The sequence below is a fragment of the Choristoneura fumiferana genome, chromosome 4 (genome assembly GCF_025370935.1).
Source record: "Choristoneura fumiferana chromosome 4, NRCan_CFum_1, whole genome shotgun sequence".
Lineage (NCBI taxonomy): Eukaryota > Metazoa > Arthropoda > Insecta > Lepidoptera > Tortricidae > Choristoneura > Choristoneura fumiferana.
In genome coordinates, this window is record NC_133475.1 from 13,126,527 (window position 1) to 13,146,595 (window position 20,069).

The 20,069-nt window shown below is 38.3% G+C and overlaps 1 protein-coding gene across 1 annotated transcript; it reads right to left on the reverse strand.

The window, feature by feature from the left end:
• Positions 1 to 4,304: 4,304 nt before the first annotated feature.
• Positions 4,305 to 19,560, reverse strand: LOC141427492 (uncharacterized). Its single transcript, XM_074086999.1, has 2 exons — positions 19,489 to 19,560; positions 4,305 to 7,495 (listed from the first exon to the last, which is right to left on the reverse strand). Exon 2 carries the CDS (start codon positions 6,898 to 6,900, stop codon positions 6,034 to 6,036), a length of 867 nt encoding a protein of 288 aa, XP_073943100.1. The 5' UTR covers positions 6,901 to 7,495; positions 19,489 to 19,560; the 3' UTR covers positions 4,305 to 6,033.
• Positions 19,561 to 20,069: the final 509 nt, after the last annotated feature.

The window sequence follows — 20,069 nt, forward strand, 5'->3', positions numbered from 1 at the left end:
ATCTTATCGCGATTAATCTGCTCACTGTGGCTATGTGCTACTGGAAACAATTCTGTGTGTATGAATACATAACGAGACATTTAGCCCGCGTATGCCGTCCGCGTTTATTACGTGCACAAATATTACTCGGCAGTGGTAAATTTGGTAAGGCGCCTTTGGGGATCCTTTCATGCACCTAATTGGCCGTTAAGTGATCACACTATTTAACCAAACACTTACCAAGTCAATTACTCCGGTTGTTTATGTATGCGGTATACTTAATGATGTTTAAACTGTATTACGTGGAAGAGATTTAATGTTTTAGCGGATTATTTCATCAAAGCGTGGCAGGTTCGCGTGTGACAGAGATGATAAAATTGGAATTGATGATACTAATGCGCTGATGAAGAACTGAGAAATGAAACGCAGTCTGAACTAGAATGTGTCAAGTAAAATAAACGCAGTCTGAACTAGTAGTGTGTCAATTAAAATGAAACGCAGTTTGAACTAGTAGTGTGTTAATTAAAATGCAACGCTCAGTCTGAACTAGTAGTGTGTCAATTAAAAAGTGGATCATCATCATCATCAGTAGGACGTCCACTGTTGGACGTAGGCCTCCCCATATACCTTCAGTTGTGACTCATAAGTAAGAATTCAGTTCCTGTATGAATTACGTCTCAAGATTTTATTGGTGTATAACATTTTCTTCTTTTAAATAAATACACAATGTACCTACTACAATACGAGTAGTAGGTAACCTAAGGTACTGTGGGGACTGTAACTAGGTAAGAGCTTAGGTACTGGGGATCAACGCGCGTGACTTTAAACTTAGTTCAAAATAAACAACTTCTTCAATCATTTGGATTTATTTCAGAACTTAAAAATACATTTACATAGCATAGCACCAGCCGCTTAGGCTATCGGGAGCAATCTGCGCTCCGGCATGTATACCGCTGTCAAACTGTTTTTAAAGTTATATTCTAGAAACATAATATAAAAAAACCTATCAGTTTATATAAAACTAGATTAATCTAACCTGCCAGGTGGTCAGTTTTACCACCTGCCAGCGGTATACAGCCTAGTTCCTACATATCCCTCCTTCCTCACAGAGGTGGGGACCTACTCTACGGCCCTACCTAACGGGGACATTACAGACAGAAAAGGGTCTTTGCTAAAGACTAGTCACATCCTTTTCATGAAACTCTAGTCTATGTTATTACAATCATAAATAGGTTTATATATTTCAAAATTTTCAAATCAAGGATGGGACTTCGCCGTCCAAAAAACCCCGTAACAAAAAAGGTACGGCGCCTTTTCAGTAAAAAGCCTAGCTACTAAAGACGCGTGACATTGCCTGTGCAACCCGACACGTCATTCTTGCTTCTGAAACACCCGTGTCACATTTACTCTTTGGCCATAATGCCACTAGACAACGGTGCCTCATGGCAAGAATATCATACTGCCAACATCTGCACACTCGCATATGTTGCTAGCATAATCTGTGCATGCTGCCAACATCCGCTCTACTAGCAAATGTTGCTAGCATAACGTCTATGCTGTCAGCATCCGCTTTAACAGCAGTTGCTGCCAACAAGACCCACTTGTATCTATTCCTAGACAGAGCATTAGGACAGCGGTAACTGCCATAACATTCCATCTATTACCGGAATAGATGAGATGCATGCAAACCCAGGCCCTCCATGAGGTGCACCTGAGCTTTCATCCAGCTCATGGTTACCAAGATCAATGTGCTCACCTAAAATACCGATGCACATCGATTTACCTGTACCACTATCTACTTTTTTTTTGTTTCTAAAGACCAAAAATTCAAATCATTTATTGAAAAACCACAGGATCAAGTAAATTCAAATTAAATATTTTCATATATTTCTTCAGCAGTGGGGGGCTTCATGGCTTGGCCCTGGTGTTCAAGTTCTTGTTTCTCAGCACCCCGAGCAGAGTTGCCGTTCAACAACGACAGCAATAGCCGCTGGGTTTCCATCTTATTCTTATTTCACAGCCATGGCCTCAGTGTTCCATCTTATTCTTATTTCTCAGCCATAGCTCCAAGTTTTCCATCTTTTTCTTATTTCACAGCCATGGATCCAAGTGTGGACCCCTGGGCAAGCTCCATCGGCGATCCCAGTTAGCTGTGTGAACTTCTGTTGCTTGAAAACTATTGAAAGGCACAGAAAATCAAACATTATATACACCATCAATTAACACCACATATTTCTGGGCATATTGAACACATGAAGGTATGAAGTACTCCCACATGCTGAGATAAACTAAAACTACTCATTCTTTATATATAGAAATTCACATCATATATGATTACAGTTCACATTGGGAGATGTATGAACAGGCAATCTCATATTCGTGAAGTTGAATATGTAAACAATTAAATTAATTTCAAAATGTAAATAAAAGTTATAGTTATTGTTATTTGGTGCTCCAGCGATGTCGTCAGACATCAGTTTTGATAAGAGCAGCTGGGAGCTGCCATCAGTTTTCATCAGCCACTGCATGGCTGCTGCAGATTGCCATCTCATTTCTGCATTTAATTAATTGATCTCCCAATATGAAAACCACACAAAAAAAAACATATATTAGTCACATAGTAATATTACAACACACATTAGTCATATAATTTCATTATATCATTAATAGCATAAAAGGAAAGTAAATTAAATTAAATATTATTAAATCAAAATAACCTAACTAACTAAACTAACCTAAACTTCACACTACTATCTATAAACTTTCCCTACTAAAAAACTTCTTCAGTCTATTCACATTCACTAAGTCCTGCTTTCCTGATCGACGAAGCCCCAATCTACGAATAACATAATTAACCCTACTGACTCGCCTTATCACCCTATAAGGCCCCTTAAACAATCTCGATAATTTAATAGACTTATCAGTGACCCTTTTGGGGCAAAATAACATTACCAGATCTCCTGGCTCGAATGAAACTGCCTTAGCCTTCCTGTCATACACTGCCTTCTGTTTTGCCTGGACTCGTCCTATACGCTGCCTTATTGTCTCAACCAAGGCTGCCTGCCTGTCGCATTTGACGCGAACTGATTCTGAAACATTTACACAATTAATACTCAATGCAATATCCGTGGCACACAAAGGTTCCCTACCAAACAAAACTCTGTAAGGCGACACTCCTGTCGTTCTGTGCTTACTCGAATTATATGCAAAGGTCACCAACGGTAACACAGAACACCACACTGACTGCCGGTCTTCGATATATTTAGCCATCATGGCCAATAATGTGTTATTCGCTTTTTCGACTAATCCGTTGCACTTTGGATTGAAAGCTGTAGTATGCACCATCCTAGCGCCGAACTGTTGCACCGTGTCGTGTACCAAACGTGCCGTAAACACTGTTCCACGGTCTGCCAATATTTCTTTTACGCCTCCATATCTGCACAGTATTTCCGTCACGAGGAACTCTTGTATCACTTCTGCCGTGACTCTGGGAACGGGCTTGCACACGAGGTATTTCGAAAGATACTCTACCGATACGATTATGTATCTATTTCCTCGGTCGGATCTGCGAAACGGGCCAAGAACATCCACACCCACTCTTTCAAATATTTCGGAAACTGGAATTGGCATTAGCGGTGCGATAGTCTTGTGCAAATTCCTCTCTTGACACTTCTGACATGACTTGACGTATGCTTCTACTTTTTTTTCCGCTCCGACCATAAAGTATCTGAGCTTGAACTTTGCATAGGTTTTATATAGACCCAAATGTCCACCGGTCCATGGATCGTCATGTAATTCCTCCATACAAACTGTGAACAAAGCGTTAGGTATAACCAACAAATTCACCATAGATTGTTCGACCCGGGTTTGCTTATACAATAATCCTCTCTGTAAAAAAAAACCACGATAATTAATAATCTGTTCATTTCGTAATCGATTAATTATGGGGCTGCAAAATGCATCTGCTTCTTGCTTTGTTTGAAAATCTATCAAACTAATCGCGTATAATTTTAATCCGTCTTCTTGTTCTGGAACGCGTTCTATCTTTCCTTCCGGCTCCTCAAGTAGTGGATTCCTGCTCAAAAATCTTTTCCTTGACAATATACGATATCGAAATTCCAACCTTGTACCGACAAGGCCCACCTTGCTAAGCGTCCATTCATATCACGCTTACTTTTTAACCATACCAATGCTCGATGGTCCGTAATTACCTGAAATTTAAGTCCCCATAAATAACTTTAAAATAAGTTAAGGCCCATATGAGCGCCAAACATTCTTTTTCGGTTACAGAGTATTTTTGTTCCGCTTCACTTAACTTCCTTGAAGCGTAGGCAATTGGTTTCAATTCTTCCTTTCCTTGCATCAGACAAGCTCCAATAGCATATCCACTGCTATCCACGAATAATCGAGTTGTTAACCCTTCATCTGCGGAATAATAACCCAAAATCGGTGCAGTAGTAATCTGATTTTTCAATTCTTCGAACGCCTTTTGCGCCTCAATTGACCAAATAAATTTCTTCTCCTTCTTTAATAAACGGGTTAATGGAAGTGCCACTTTTGCAAAGTTTTCGACAAATTTTCTATAATAGGAAAATAACCCTACTACCGCACGAACTTCTTTTAGGTTACTCGGTGGATTCATATTTTTAATTGCTTCCACCTTCTTGGTATCGGGCCCAATTCCTTCAGCTGAGACTTCATGTCCCAAAACTGTCACTTTTTGATACCCAAATTTACACTTGGACGGCTTAAGGGTTAAATTTGCTTTTCTAAACCGCAACAAGACTTCTCGTAACGCTCCCACAAATTCTTGAAATGTATTTCCATATACTAGAATATTATCCACATATACAATGACATTACGGTACTTCATTCCTGCGAGCACCTTATCCATTACTCTTTGAAATACTGCTTGGCTGATTTTCAATCCAAACGGCAGTACATTGAATTCATACAACCCGGAATGCGTCACGAAGGCCGTTTTCTCCTTGCCTTCGCCTATGGCTAATTGCCAATATCCGGAATTCATATCCAGATCTGCAAAATATTGTGCCCCTTGTAGGCAGCTCAATAAATCATCCACCCTTGGGATGGGATACGAATCACTCTTTATTTTCTTATTCAGTGCTCTATAATCAATACAGAACCTTGGGGGTCCTTCTGGTTTATCCACCAACACAACTGGTGAAGCATAAGGGCTGTTCGACTCCTGAATAATCCCATACTTCAACATTTCTTCCACTTGCTCCTCTATGACTTCTCGCTGTTTCGGCGAAACTCGATAAGGAACTTTGTGTACCGCTTCTTCATCAGTTGTCTTCAATTCAATCAATGAATCTTTATAACAACCTAATTCTCCTGCTGCAAAAGAAAAAGTGTCCCTAAAACTTATCAACATCTCATTCAATTCTTGTTTAAATTGTTCTGGTAATGCCTTATTAACATTAAATTCTACTTTTTTCTCTTCAATTGCTGAAAATAAATGTTTTTCATTGTTTTTCAATAAATCCACAAAATACAAGTATTCGGAACCTTTTAGTGTTGTTTTATTTGAAGTTTCCGATACTGGCTGAATAGAAAAATTTATTTTTCTTTGTGTGACATCAGACATTGAATTGAATGGGATTGTCAATGAATTATTTAAAATTAAATTCGCTACGGAAAAATCAATTATCGCGGCATGCTCCGCTAAGAAATCTTGGCCTAAAATTAATAATTCTGAATCGTCATGCACGACAAGCAGCCTTGTTTGAAAACAATTATTCCTGATTTCCAATGACACATTGGCTGATGCCTGGATACCGATACGGGTACCTCCGACTGCTCGAAGCGGGAAATTTGGAGTCTCATCGACTTTCAATTGTAATTTTTCTGCTAAAAAATCTGAAATAACTGAAAGAGAAGCCCCGGAATCCACCAATGCATCACATACTACATTATTTGCAACTACATTAATAAATGGGGCTCTACGTTCTTTATTACTAGCATTACTATATACATTATAAGTTTCCGACACCGGAGATGATGATGTCCACGCCTGATTCCCCCGGCGTTCTACCGACGTGGATTCGCATTTGGGTTCCCCCTATAAGTTGAGTTGCCGTAATACGGGCGCCGCTGCTGATACGAAGTCGACGGGGCTGCTGCATTGCTTTGGTATCCCTGACGCTGCTGATATGCCGCTGGCGATGGACTCGCACCCGCCGTGTGGCCTTGATACCATTGACGCTGCTGCGGCATTGGCTGTAGCTGGCGCGGCCTCAAATTATACCTTCCGTATGGCGTGCGAGATGTTCCCTGCTGAGGTTCTTGTGGGACTACCGTTGCTGGCGGCGTTTGCGGCGTGTTATATTCAGAACGCGGCGTGCATCCGAGAGGTGGAGCGTCTCCTCGCTCCCACGAAAGTTGCTGATCTTTTGAAACATTGATCGGCAGCTCCACTTTCTGTGTTTTCATGTTCAACTCTGTATTAAATACATCACACAATTGAAGAATCGTTTTCCTTAGCTCATCTTTTGACGCGAATAATCTGGACGCTAAATGTGCTTGCCATTGCGAATTGATAGACTTAATAAAATGCTTGATAAATCTGCCATCTTCAGTGATCCCTGCTTTCAACGCTAATTTCTCTAGGTCATAATAAAATGATAGTAGCGGTTCTTTCGGCTCCTGCTTTCTATAATAAAAAGACTGGGCATAGTCTTCTTGCGATGGGAATTGTTCTATTAATCCCTTCTTTATTAAATCATACGACTCCAACGTCGTGAAATTGGCCTTGTACCAGGACAACGCAGGCCCTTCTAAGTAGAGTGCGATCGCTACTCGCTTCTGATCTGCGGACCAATTCTTTATGATCGCAATAGTTTCAAATTGGTGGATAAAATCGTCCACATCCGAATATCCTGCGAATTTTTCCGCCATCTTCTTTTCTTCTGCGTAATAAAATTTATCTGCCCGCAAATTCTATTAAACACTGCGATAGAGGAAAAAATAAAATAACTCACAGTTGCTTCCTCAAAAATCGATACATTTACCAAATTGCTTCACTTTTCATGCGCTTTTTTGTCATCAAAGCTCGTCTTTTCTTAACAATTGTCCATAGACCGCTGAAATCGCTGCGGTACTCCGTCGTCCTCTGAAGCGATAGCTAAAACATAAAAAGTACACCGACCGCGCCTAACTCCACCACTTGTGGGGACTGTAACTAGGTAAGAGCTTAGGTACTGGGGATCAACGCGCGTGACTTTAAACTTAGTTCAAAATAAACAACTTCTTCAATCATTTGGATTTATTTCAGAACTTAAAAATACATTTACATAGCATAGCACCAGCCGCTTAGGCTATCGGGAGCAATCTGCGCTCCGGCATGTATACCGCTGTCAAACTGTTTTAAAGTTATATTCTAGAAACATAATATAAAAAAACCTATCAGTTTATATAAAACTAGATTAATCTAACCTGCCAGGTGGTCAGTTTTACCACCTGCCAGCGGTATACAGCCTAGTTCCTACAGTACCTAAGTATTAAACTCCATCGTGTATAGATACATAGTATTTCTCGAGAGACCAATTGCTGAATCTTAAGAGCAATATCTCAAATAAATAACCACCGGTTTAATCTTCCTGGAACTATATCGATAGCGCCATAGACAACGGCGGACAACAATGGAAGAAAGAATTGGATGTCAAACTGAACGAAATATATGTGCGGGGGCGCCTATTGTTGACAACAAATTACGAGTTTCTATTTAGGGATTTAACTGTAGGCAGGTATTATTCATCAACATAAGGTTTACTTCTTTTTGTTATATTTTCAAAATAAATTTCACATTTTTGCTAGTCTATAATTTTGACCGGGTTAATATTTATTATTAGGTCAGCACGTAGTTCGTTTTGTTTAGGAACTTTTCTGTACTAATTATATTTTCGTATAGAGTTTGAAATGCGTTAGCACTTCGTGTGAATTTTGTGACAGTAATGTGTTTCATATGTGTTGATTTATGTTGAAATGGAGGAGGGCGGGCTTTCAGCATGAATTCACACGTATATCTTATACATTTGGCAGTGTAATAACAAGGTAAAAGGTTTTAGTCCATATATATGAACATTCGCAAAGAAACGCCTGAATATTGATTCAATTCATTGCAATTATCTATTTGGTATCCCTGACTAAACAATTTCTGCCCGTAAATGAGGTTTGAGAAATCTATTTCAGCCTGGATTTAAATTACTTACCAAAAAGTAAAATATGGGCATGCATTATTCAAGCACACGTTCACAAGGTGCTCATATAATATATTTTAGTCTGGATAATAGGAATGTTCTTAGGATTGTTCTTTAAGAAAAAAAAACATTTCTACCTTATATTTATACCTTATAGTTTTATACCTTAGGGTGCTATTTACGCTTAAACTGCACTACACTAACATAATTCTCAACCAATCTTAGCCGTTATAATTTTCCTTGTAGATATACTTACTAACATCCTGTTTTTTTTTTTCCACATTAAATAAAAATTTGCACTTTAAAGGAATATTTCGCAAACGGATATAGTTTAGCCGAGAAAAAAAACATCCCCACTTTACATTTCTATAAGAGGTAGGTACTTACCTTAAAAAAATATTTTTATTCTTTATTTTACCACGGTCGGCGTGACTGATATGTACATTCATGCCAATTACGGCTTTCAAGTATCTAACGGTCTCTAAGCTTAGCCGCGGACGGACAGAAAGACAGACAGACGGACAGACATGGCGAAACTAAGGATTCCTAGTTGACTACGGAACCCTAAAAATCCAATAAATTATAATTTCTCGGTGTTAAATACAAATAAGTTTTTGTACAAAGTGTATAAAAACTGCCCGCATTTTTAACTCAGACCAAAAGCTCGTGATTTCCAGCTGTATTAAAGGGAAGCGGACGCGGTGGGTTGTCTTACAAACAACTGCAAGGCCGTCGATAGGGAATTCAAAGATTTTTTCGACACGTGACGGGTAACGCAGGGCAGGCTAGGACCATAACAAGGTATTTAAGCAGAAGTTACGATACACCCCCGGCTCCAATAGCCGCTGTAAATAACGCTCTATCTGCGAAGCGTCGCGCCGCCCTGCCAAATTACTTGGCAACCTCCTCAGACTTCCTCTTTGAATAATATAACGAATTGTACAACAAAGCAAAATAAAACTTACTTATTACCTCCGAGACTTTTGTTATGAGGCAAAAATTACTAGTATCAGGCACGAGAGTAAGCTCATTGCTGTAGTTTAAAAGAAATCGGAGGATCCTGATCGTACCCGAACCACTCGCACCAAATCAACTGAAGTCGAAAAATTATTCAGGTTCTCTGGTATACTTCAAATTTAGTAAAATGAATAAAAAAAGTGAAATTAATCTTTGCTTCTTCAGTGTTGATGAACGTATAGACACGAATTCGAGTCAACATAGTATTTCAAATCATGGACCCTCGTGTAATACCTATAGAATACGCCATTATAATAATAGACGGCTGCGAAAAGTGATGATAAAGAAGTAATTGGAAAATATTAAACGTCCGAATAGGGATTAATCTGAGGAGAAAAGTTGGGAAAATTTGCTTTCGAGAAAATGACTGTCATTGTGGCCCAGGCGGTGCCAGGTGGAGATTAAACATCGATCAGGGGCCACTAGGAATCAGATTACATTTTTATGTCCTATTATAATTTAGTTATCTTCTTCCATATTTCACAATCCAGTTTTATGTAATCGTAAAACCGGGTAAGTGTCGTTTGTACCGAAATCTTTACTTTTAGTGCGCTGGCGTTAAAAACATGAATGCGGACCAGTGGCCGTTCTTGCCGTAAAAACCTCTCGCAATACTAATCTTAAATTCAAGATTGCACATTACTATGCTCAACGCTTGTAAAATCTGTGCACTTGAATATTTAATGCACAATTAAAAAAGCTTAGTGGAGTAAACAAGTCGATATTAATCTTAAAAGACTGGCCATTTGGCATTTTTCATAAGTCGGTACGAGTTTATGATTCTCTTTAATTTCATAACCATAAATTCCCAAATATAAGGTACAAGGAAATGGTAAAGAGACATCCGCTGAGCAAGCAAATGGGCGAGCGAATACACGGGGGCTGATAAGTGACATTCCAATTGGACCCTTTGAGGGTTTAGCGACGTCTGTTTACTTAAAAAGAATCAGTGTCCCGAACTGATTTTTTGAATATCGTTAGATAATTACGGAAATCTACATAATATGAGTTAGGAAGTTTCAAACGGAGGTAATCCTGGTTAATCCAAATAAGGCATCTATGCGTACATACCTACGCAGCTTAGGAGAGTAACAAGTAGGATTCTCACTTTAACGAAAACCAAATAAAGTAAGAGTTAAAATTTAAAAAATCTACGTCTCATTAAGTGACAGCTGCGCGTCAATTAAACGTAAAATATAGCCCGCGGAGACAGCCCCCGCCCGTCGCCCTCCCCCCCCCCCGCAGTCCTGCGCCTTGTGCCACAACTCAACCCCCCTCAGCGAACTCATTAGCGGAGCTCTGAATGTACAATTTTGTTCCGAAACAGACACCAATTGCTATTTTTAAAAAGCATTGCCACTTATTAAAGCTAAATATTATTCTGCTTCATTACACCGACATCCAATCTACAGAGTTTTGAAAATATTACATTTTGTAGAAAATTTTCCAAGAATATTTATTTTGTGAACAAAATGCACTCTCCGCTTTATTATAATACTATAGTACATTATGCATTAAGGGGCGTAAGTAGGGGATTGTAATCCCCTTACGGCCCGTGATACACACAATGATTTTCATCACATTGCTAGAAAAAAAAAAAAAAAATGAAATTATTTTGTGTCTAAACACTTCGGAAAACACAGTTCGGCAAAAGAAAGACGGTAGAAAAACAAAAATGAATAAAATAATGGCTACCCGCCAACAGGCTACAACAAAATTCGAAAATCAAAGTTCGTATTGTCCCGTCCCTCTCACTCTCGTATTAAATAATATTTGCGTCAGCAAATCGATACGAACTTCTATTTTCGAATTGCGTAGTAGCCCACCTGTCACTTTTTTCGAGTCGTCTACCATGGATAATGCTAAGCTAATTATTCCAACATGATAAAAAAATATTTACTATAATAAAATTATTGCAAAACAATTTAATATAAGTTTCATGATGCGTGAAATTTTTTTTATGGTGTAAAATTGGGTTATACCTAGCTAAGTTTTAAAGATGTAAATAAAACGTTGGCTGACTTGAAACCTCTTTAGTCTGAAATTACGTACTTACTTACTTTTTAAAATTAAAGTCATAACTCCCTTGAGAAGAAAAATTATACGTAAATCCATAATTCCCACGGGAACAATTGAGGCCATTGTCATTTAGTGTACAGGCATGGAATAACATCATTGACGAGCAAGTGTGATGAAAAAGATATTTCGTTCCGTAAAAGTTTTGAGGGTGGGACTGAAACCTTAACAACCGATTAATTAAACACTGTGTGGTCGCTAACGATGGGCCTCATGAGGAAGCTCAATGTCACTCAGAGGCTATGGAGAGAGCTATGCTCGGGGTTTGTCTGTGGGATAGAATCAGAAATGATGATATCCGCAGTAGAACAACTAAGGTTACAGACATAGCCCAAAGCATTGCGAACCTGAAGTGGCAGTGGTCGGGGCCCATTACTCGCAGGACTGATGGCCGATGGATTCAGATCAGAGCGGATAATATTTGCCACATATCAGTACGGAATCCTACACTGCGCGTGACTCTACACGTGGCTCGCACTTGGCTGGTTTTTTTAAGTCAGATTGTCGTACGGCCATGTGCAGTATCGGATTCCGTCTATGATAAATAATATACTGAGCGGCAAAAAGTCTGGTCCTCAAATGTATGCTAGTAATAGGTAATTTTCTATGTAGAGTGGGTCAAATTTTGTGCCGCTGCTTTGTTGAAGTATAAAGTGAAGCGCTCTGCCTCACTTAGGTATAACGTATTAACAATGGGCCAATTTTTGCAATTGGTAAAATATTATAACTGTAATTGAGAGCAGGAATTTATTTTAAGCTAAGGACAGACAGACACGTATATAGTGAAAATATAGGAAACTGTATGTTCAATATTAACTATTTTCGTAATTAAGTAAGTATGGTTATTTTCAAAGCATGTTCAATGTATTGTGTGTGAATTGACTAAAATACAAATCCCCAATTTTTTGGATACCAATTAATGATCTTTAACAAATAATTTTAAGATAAAAATGTATTGATTTTATAATTTATTGAGTTATGCTTGTCGGCACTGTTGCCACAATATCGAAAAATTATGTATGCATTTTTGGGTATATTATTTTTCTACGGATTTCTGGTTCTAAAGTACCACTATGTATGTATGCAATGATGAAGTAAGGCTATGTCTAGTACATATTGTACTAAATAAACATTACAATATACTATAGTTAGGTTATATTTATGTAGTTTTTATTTACTTTGTTTCCTTTTTTTTATTTTAGCCATGTATGAAAAATGTATTATCCTTTAGTCAATAAATAATATACTAAAAACAAATTCAAAAGCTGGCAGTTCAGTTGAGCCTGATATCGACGCCGCGCAACGAAGCTAAGATTTTTGCTAAAATTGATAAGCCTTTTTTTGGTACTACGTTCTCGCGTAGGTATGTTATAAGCACAGGGTGCCGAGAGGAAATTTATGTTGTGGTTTGAACGTGTCTAGTTTAATCCGGATTTAAGATTCCTGAAAGCCGCACAATCTAAGTAAGCCGAGCCTGTTAGAACTTTCATTTCCATTATTCCCCATGCCGTAGCTTCACAACCTTTCTTAATCCGCCCCCGCGCGCAAACCTTTCCTTTTGTAACTTTTCTTTCTGGAAAAGTTTCAAATTAAAGTCAGGAGAATGACTTTCTAAGTCCTTGTCGACTATCATATTTATTTTACGAAACACTAGCTTTGCCATGTGGCGCGGCTCCGCTCCAGTAAAAGTAAAAAAACATTAGTTAGTTCTCTATTTTCAGTATGACGAAAAATTCCTTAGTGAACTTCTTTGATCTCCAAGGAGTAAACCGAGTTTCAAGTCTCTAGCTCCAGTGATTTAGGCTATGAGTTGTCAGTCATTCAGTAACGTTAGGTACTCTTTCAGCGCCGCTTGCACGGTCTAGAGCTAGAGTTTAAAAAAATGTCATTAACCTTGTATTACGGATGATAGTTTTCATAACCTGGGCTAGCAGTTAACTCTGAGTTACGCAGTTAACTATGTTAACCCTGGTGTGCGCAAGCCAGCGGCCTAATTAGATTATTTTTTATTTGAGTCCATTAGGTATGCTCACAATTACATTTATACATATAAATAAACCCCTTTTATTTAATGCTTCGCGTGTGGATTTCAATTAGGTTGTAGGTAATTGCCTGACAGTGAATGTGACAATGCGCGGGAGGACACGTGTCTGTATTTTATTACTTCCATAGGTGAAGTTAGAATTGTCATACATATGTAAAATCTGTTAATGCTATAAAGATAACTATAGCTTATACCTTACATTTGTTCGTAAAGTCCCATTGCAAATATCTCATACATCATTGATAAGCGCAATACAAATAGCACAATAGCTTACCTTCTGGAGAAGCAAAGGCAAGGATGTCCCCCTCTTGATTAAATGTTACATACCTAAAAATGTGTACGGAGCCCTCGGTGCGTGAGTCCGACTCGCACTTGCCCGGTTTTTTCTCTCTTTTCATTACTATTCTTTTTAATATACTCAGCGGCACAAAATTTGGCCCTCCCTTCATACAAAATTACCGATTCTGCATACCTACATTTGAAGGCCAGATTTTTTTGCCGCTCAGTATATCTTAGTATTCGTTACGGCCACCCCTGCCAAAGGGTCCGGGCTGAAGACCAGTGCTGGAAATTAAAGCCAGCATTTGCTGAGACCGGCACCCATTGTCAAGGTGTAGACTTATTGTTTATCCAATTGTATTATACTATGGCAATAAAGAGTTTTATTATTATTATTATTAATACGCAAGACCAATTAACAGGTTGTCATTTATCGCAAATCCTTCATGATTTAATACCTGTCTTCTCGGTTACGCAGGTTTTGTTGACAAATCGTTACTCATAGGTAGGTATAATAAGTATAAGTATAGTATTTAAGTACGTCACGAAATTTATGAATATGTAATAGCAGATTGTTCAACTGGAAAGAAAAGCACCAATTTCATAAAAAAAATCTTTAGGTGTCAGCACTCTGTTATTTTAGGTTCGAACCCCGTGTTGTACTAGTTAAAGTTTGCAAAAAAATACCGACCAAATGCGAGGCAGACTCGATCAGTGAAAGTTTTGTGCCTAGAAATTTACTTGTCAATAAATGTTACGTTGGTATTACTCGTAGGTATGTAATTTCTTCGTTCTTCCTGTACGAATAAAAATCAAATGTCTCAACTCTCGATTATGAGTCGGGAACAGTCCTTCTGCGGTTACGGCAATTTGTATGGAAACACTTCTTTTAATGACTGTATCTTTTAATTGCGTACACTTTTAGGTCTGATTTTCAAGGGTAGCAAGTACTAAATCTGAGAAAAAGGGTTTTGTTTGACAGACGAACGGCCAACAAAATGATCCTACAAGGGATACGTTTTTGTCAACTGAGACACGGATTCCTAAAAAAAAAAACAACAATTATTTGGTTTGATAAAAAACAATTAACTTGTTTTGATAAAAAAAAACCTTTGAAATCATACCCGTTTATTTACATACTGTACTTACAGGTACTCCTATAATTTTTTTTCGTCTAAAACATAATTATCAATTTCAAGCGGGCGCTGATGGAATCGTGCCAACAACTGCGAACGTGAGCTGTTATTCAATAAGTATCAAAATCTTTCTTCCCACCGCGGAACTTGGAACTAACTTTGTAGTAATTAAATTCATATTTATTCTGTGTTGAAGACAAAATCATACTTGGGGTAGCTATACTTCCCTACTTAATTAAAATAAACGACGCTTTAAATTTGGCGAAGTTTTGCATAATTATAATTAAACAAAATTAAACGCTAATTGCAATTTTGGTGCAAAGAGGAAGGATAGTCTAAGTTTTGGTGCGATGTCCTGAACGCGTCAGATTGACAGTTAGGTACCAACATAACAAGCATAAATCGGTTTGCTGTTAAAGGATTCACAAAAGTTGCTACTGCAATCACATAACATCGGCTTTGCTGTCAGGCCGAAATCGGGCTACATAATAAAAATCCCATTATACCTCTACATTACCGTGACGGCGATGCTTGGAATAAAGATCATTAAATTAATACATTGCAAAGGATGTACTAAACGTATCTTCACTAATATTATAAATGCGAACGTAACTCTGTCTATCTGTGTTTGTCGCTAAATCGATTGTTTAGGTGAAATTTGGTATGGAGATAGTTAACCCTGGGAAGGTCAGACCCAGAAAATTACCAAACGAATTCATCGTAGATGGAGTCGGAGGCAACTGAGCAGCCACGTTTACTATTATAAATGCGAAAGTACACAATATGATAGTTTTTAAAGGAAAGGACATAGGATAGCTTTCTTTATCTCGAAAAACTACGTAGTTCTCGTAACGTAGGTTCTCGCTGGATAGCGATAGGCGGACTCTTCACAAACGGATTTACGGCAACGGCTAGTTATGGTATAATTACCTACTACGTGTAGTACTAGCTAATGTGGAAAATTAAGCCTTCCATATTTTATTCAAAACAATCAGTGTGGCCATCTTCCGAACATTTGTTCATTTTAATTAACCGAAACATACTGTAGCATTACGTAAGCTCGAGTTCCCGGAGAGCAAATAAAGCAACTGTTAAATCTACTCGACGTCTGACAGAGCTCGTTACTCTGATTAGGCAACGTGGCGTCGGATCCCGCTTTCATCGCTTCCGATTCCTACTCAATCTTATTCAATAGCTCATTCTAATTGAAGAATAAATTTTATAAGATTACTTTTGAGCATAAAGTAATACCTTTACAGAATTTTATCCACGGCCACGTCAGGATGGTAGCGAAGCGTCGCATTTCGAAATATTATTTTGTACCTTTTCCCCAAACCAAATATTCCCGTACGTTTAATATTGCAAGCTACATTAAGCCACATTCAACATTTGTGGTACTTAATTTTATTTGTCGGTCAAATGTGGAGAGTATTCACATACATGTACTTGAAACGAAACACCATGGAACGATATAACATCATGCATCATTTATAATAGCCTTCGTTTATGCCACTTGATGCACACTAGTACCATTGCGCTAGTGAACTTCACATAAATAAGTAGGGTTCATTGTAATTACTAATTACAGGAATATCAGGTGGAAGTTGGAACTTTAACTTGCGGAATACGCTTCGGCAGAACTTGCACACACGGCGCGCCACCAAGATAAAGCTCGAATCAGGCACTTTACGTAGATAGCTTCTTACATAAAGGCTTTTCGTTAAATTATGTACCTATAGAAGTTTTTGAATAGAACATTATTTTCTGGATTAATTCAATTATAAAACTTTGATCAAACCATTAGCAAATTTTCGCAGTCAAGTCTGAAACAGGGTCCAATAATTGATAAGTTCTTACAATACCTACTATCGGAGACGCTTAACAAACATTGGCCGTAACTGTAACCTTCGGCTCTTCATTATATTTATTTTACTGATTGTACTTACCTCAAAAGTTACGACCAGTTTTGCGCGGTTACGACTTCTCTAGTCTGCCTCTTGGAGCTCGTATAATACACCATAAACATTTTGTTCATTTCTTCGAAAACAACGCGTCAATAGTAAGGAGGTTTCTAAGGATACTTAAGTAATGGCGTTGTGGCCAGGGTATGTTTAAAATTCAATCAGAGTGGGGTCGCATAGTCGCATTGTGGCGCTTCCCGCCACTCCACGTTGAGTGGGGTAATAAAGTAATAAATAAACAAGTAGGTTGACGAAGGAGCCTCGGGCAGCTCGGGTTGAAGATCGATTGGTCGGATTTATATTTCCATTGCATTTATTTATGGAGATACTGATGAAGTCATCGGAATGCGGTTTATTTAGAGGGTTGGGGAGAACGACTTGCGGCATCGGTCAAACGTGTAGGCGCAAACGTAAGCTTAGCGTGCAGCTACTCTTCTCTGTCAGCTTCTAGCGTCCGACTGAAGTTTCGGGTTCGATTTCAGCGAATTCAATTGGAATTTTGGTTCAGTTTTGGTTTCAGCAGAAAATCGACCGAATATATGTATAGGACCGAAACTGTGTTCGTGTTTCTTCTGGTGTTCGGGTGTGATTAGAGGGTACATTGCGTAACGTTTCTGGCACTCGCGATCACAATCAAATTACAGTTTTCGCATTAAAAAACTGTCATTTCATAGAGACCGCGAGTGTCAGAACCGTTACACAATACGGCCTCAGATATGTGGAGGGTGGCTCCGCCTAACTATCGCTCATTTAGTTAGGTAACTTCTTATGGCTACCCGTTATTCCATATGAAATAGAAAATACACTCAATATTTTAAGAAATATCTTAGTACGAATATTTCGAATAATCACTTCCATGAATAATCTATTCAATCAGGCGTTACTTTGCGGAGGTCCATATCAATGAACTTAAAGAATTTCCTTGCTCACCCGCGACCTTACGATAGCTAAGCTTATGCAAAATATGAGTGTTCATGCAGTTCTTCCACCCACACTGTAAGAACACACACAAATCACACAAACCCATCTATCACCACCACCACACCACACTGGCGCGTTTCGAACTCAACCAGTGCTCATCTTCAGTGTAACACAACCGTACACCATGCATGCATGGAACTGCATAAACACGCATATTTTGCATAAGCTTAGCTATCGTAAGGTCGCGGGTAAAGCTAAAGTAAATGCAAGTACAAAAAATATAGGTACAGTGCACTAGATTTGCCCTCAAATTAAGTTTTAGTTTCATTTTCAACAGAAAACAGAAACTGAATTTCGGGTCAATCAATCCTGTCCCTATTACCGTGGTCAAATTGACCAGTACATATATCGACAAAAAATGAGTGTATCAAATTCGGCATTACATTCATGATCGTTCATTAACTTGCGTACACTCTGCTCGCTGTAATTATTAGGCAACGTTAATTTTAAGAGCGAAAAGCTTAACTAATTGGATATTGTCAGCAGAATTTGAGAGATGATTTAACAAAATATTGAATGTGTCATTAAAATACTTAAATTTATGTTCAATAGGGTAAACGTCCGAATGCTTGACACGCGCTGATGCCCAATATAATATGACACCCTCCTGCTACCTTTATCGATTGCGAACGACATAAAATTAAAGATGACAACTATTGGGATAGTGACGAGGGCTCGTACGTTTACTTACTACCTACCTAGGTACTTATCACTATTTAATCCTTTTATATTTAATTAGATTTCAAAGTAACAATCAATTATATATGCAGTCTTATCAGAGCCCTGTTCTTAGGCAAAATTTATGGAGTCTGGAGTCATTTTATTATTATTATTATTATAGGTCATTTTATTATTATAGGTTATTGACATAGACAGATTAAGATTTTCGGACTTTTTTATTGTTTGTGCTATGAGAACTACCTTAAATACGATATTACGGTAAGGAAATACCTTTTTAGGGTTCCGGAGCCAAAATGGCAAAAACGGAACCCTTATAGTTTCGTCAAGTCCGTCTGTCTGTCCGTCCATCCGTATGTCACAGGCATTTTACTCGAAAACTACAAGATGTATATCAATGAAATTTGGAGTACAGATGTCTTGTCAAAGCCGCTATTTAGTTTCATAGTTAAATTACAAAAATAAATATTTATAGGGGGGGGGGGGCACTCCGTACACGTAACAGAAATTGAAAAAAAAAATTAACTCATCAACGTGTGGCACTTAGAACGACAGCTCTTTTGAAAAGATAGTAAGGTTTCTCAAAAACTTTTTGATTAAGTGAAGATTTCCGGAAATAATCGCATCCAAAGTAGCAAAAATTGTGTCGTCCCCCCCTCTATTTTGTAAACTGTTTGTCCAAAAAATATGCAAAAAATATGAAATGAGGTGCATAGGGAAATTCGTGTCGGTACCGTTGACCATCAGTGGTGTAGCGGTATAGCACGAGGTACGGATTACCGAGGACCTGAGTTCGATTCCCAGTGATGGTCTTATTTTTCTGTTTTTTCTGTGCATCTATATTTCAGTTTGTATTTTCAATTTCGGTTTTACGGGATGACCGTAAAAGTAAAAATTTGGAATTGAAATAAAAAATACAAAAAGATTCCAAAAAACCAATCTTAATTTGATTGCTTAGAAACGATATCTCTTGTCCGGGTGAGCGGTTAGTTCCAAAGGAATGCCGAAAAAGTTTGAGGGCTTACGGCATAGATGTCGCTAGCGTCGCTGCTAAAGTGACTAAGTAAGAAACACAAGCAGAGATATGAGATGCATAGGGAAATCCGTGTCGGTACCGTTGACCATCAGTGGTGTAGCGGTATAGCACGCGGTACGGATTACCGAGGACCTGGGTTCGATTCCCAGTGATGGTCTTATTTTTCTGTTTTTTCTGTGCATCTATATTTCAGTTTGTATTTTCAATTACTGGAACAGCAACTAACAAGTGATAAAAGGTCTAATTGGTCAGATGAATGACTGAAATATACATAAATTATTGCTTTATCCAAAAATACTGATTTGAAATATCTCAACCTACTATGTTTGGAATCATTCTATGTAGGTACTTCGCTTGACGCTCATAACAAATACCCGTACTCCCCAAATGCTTCGCCGACCCTCCCATGTTGCAACATTCTGCCTCCTCGCGGAGATTAACGAGAAGTGTTCGATGACAGCTCTCATTATTTCGCGCGACCTGTCCCGTCGGGTAATTACCGACAATCCCACCCTGATTGTATTACTAAACAAACAATTAAGATGAAATCATTTGGAAAATAATTGTCTTTTCTTCCGTGGTATACAAGTCCAATAAGAATTTCTCAGTTATTTGAACAAATTAATGTTTTCTTTTATTTTTGCTTCACTCATGCTAAAT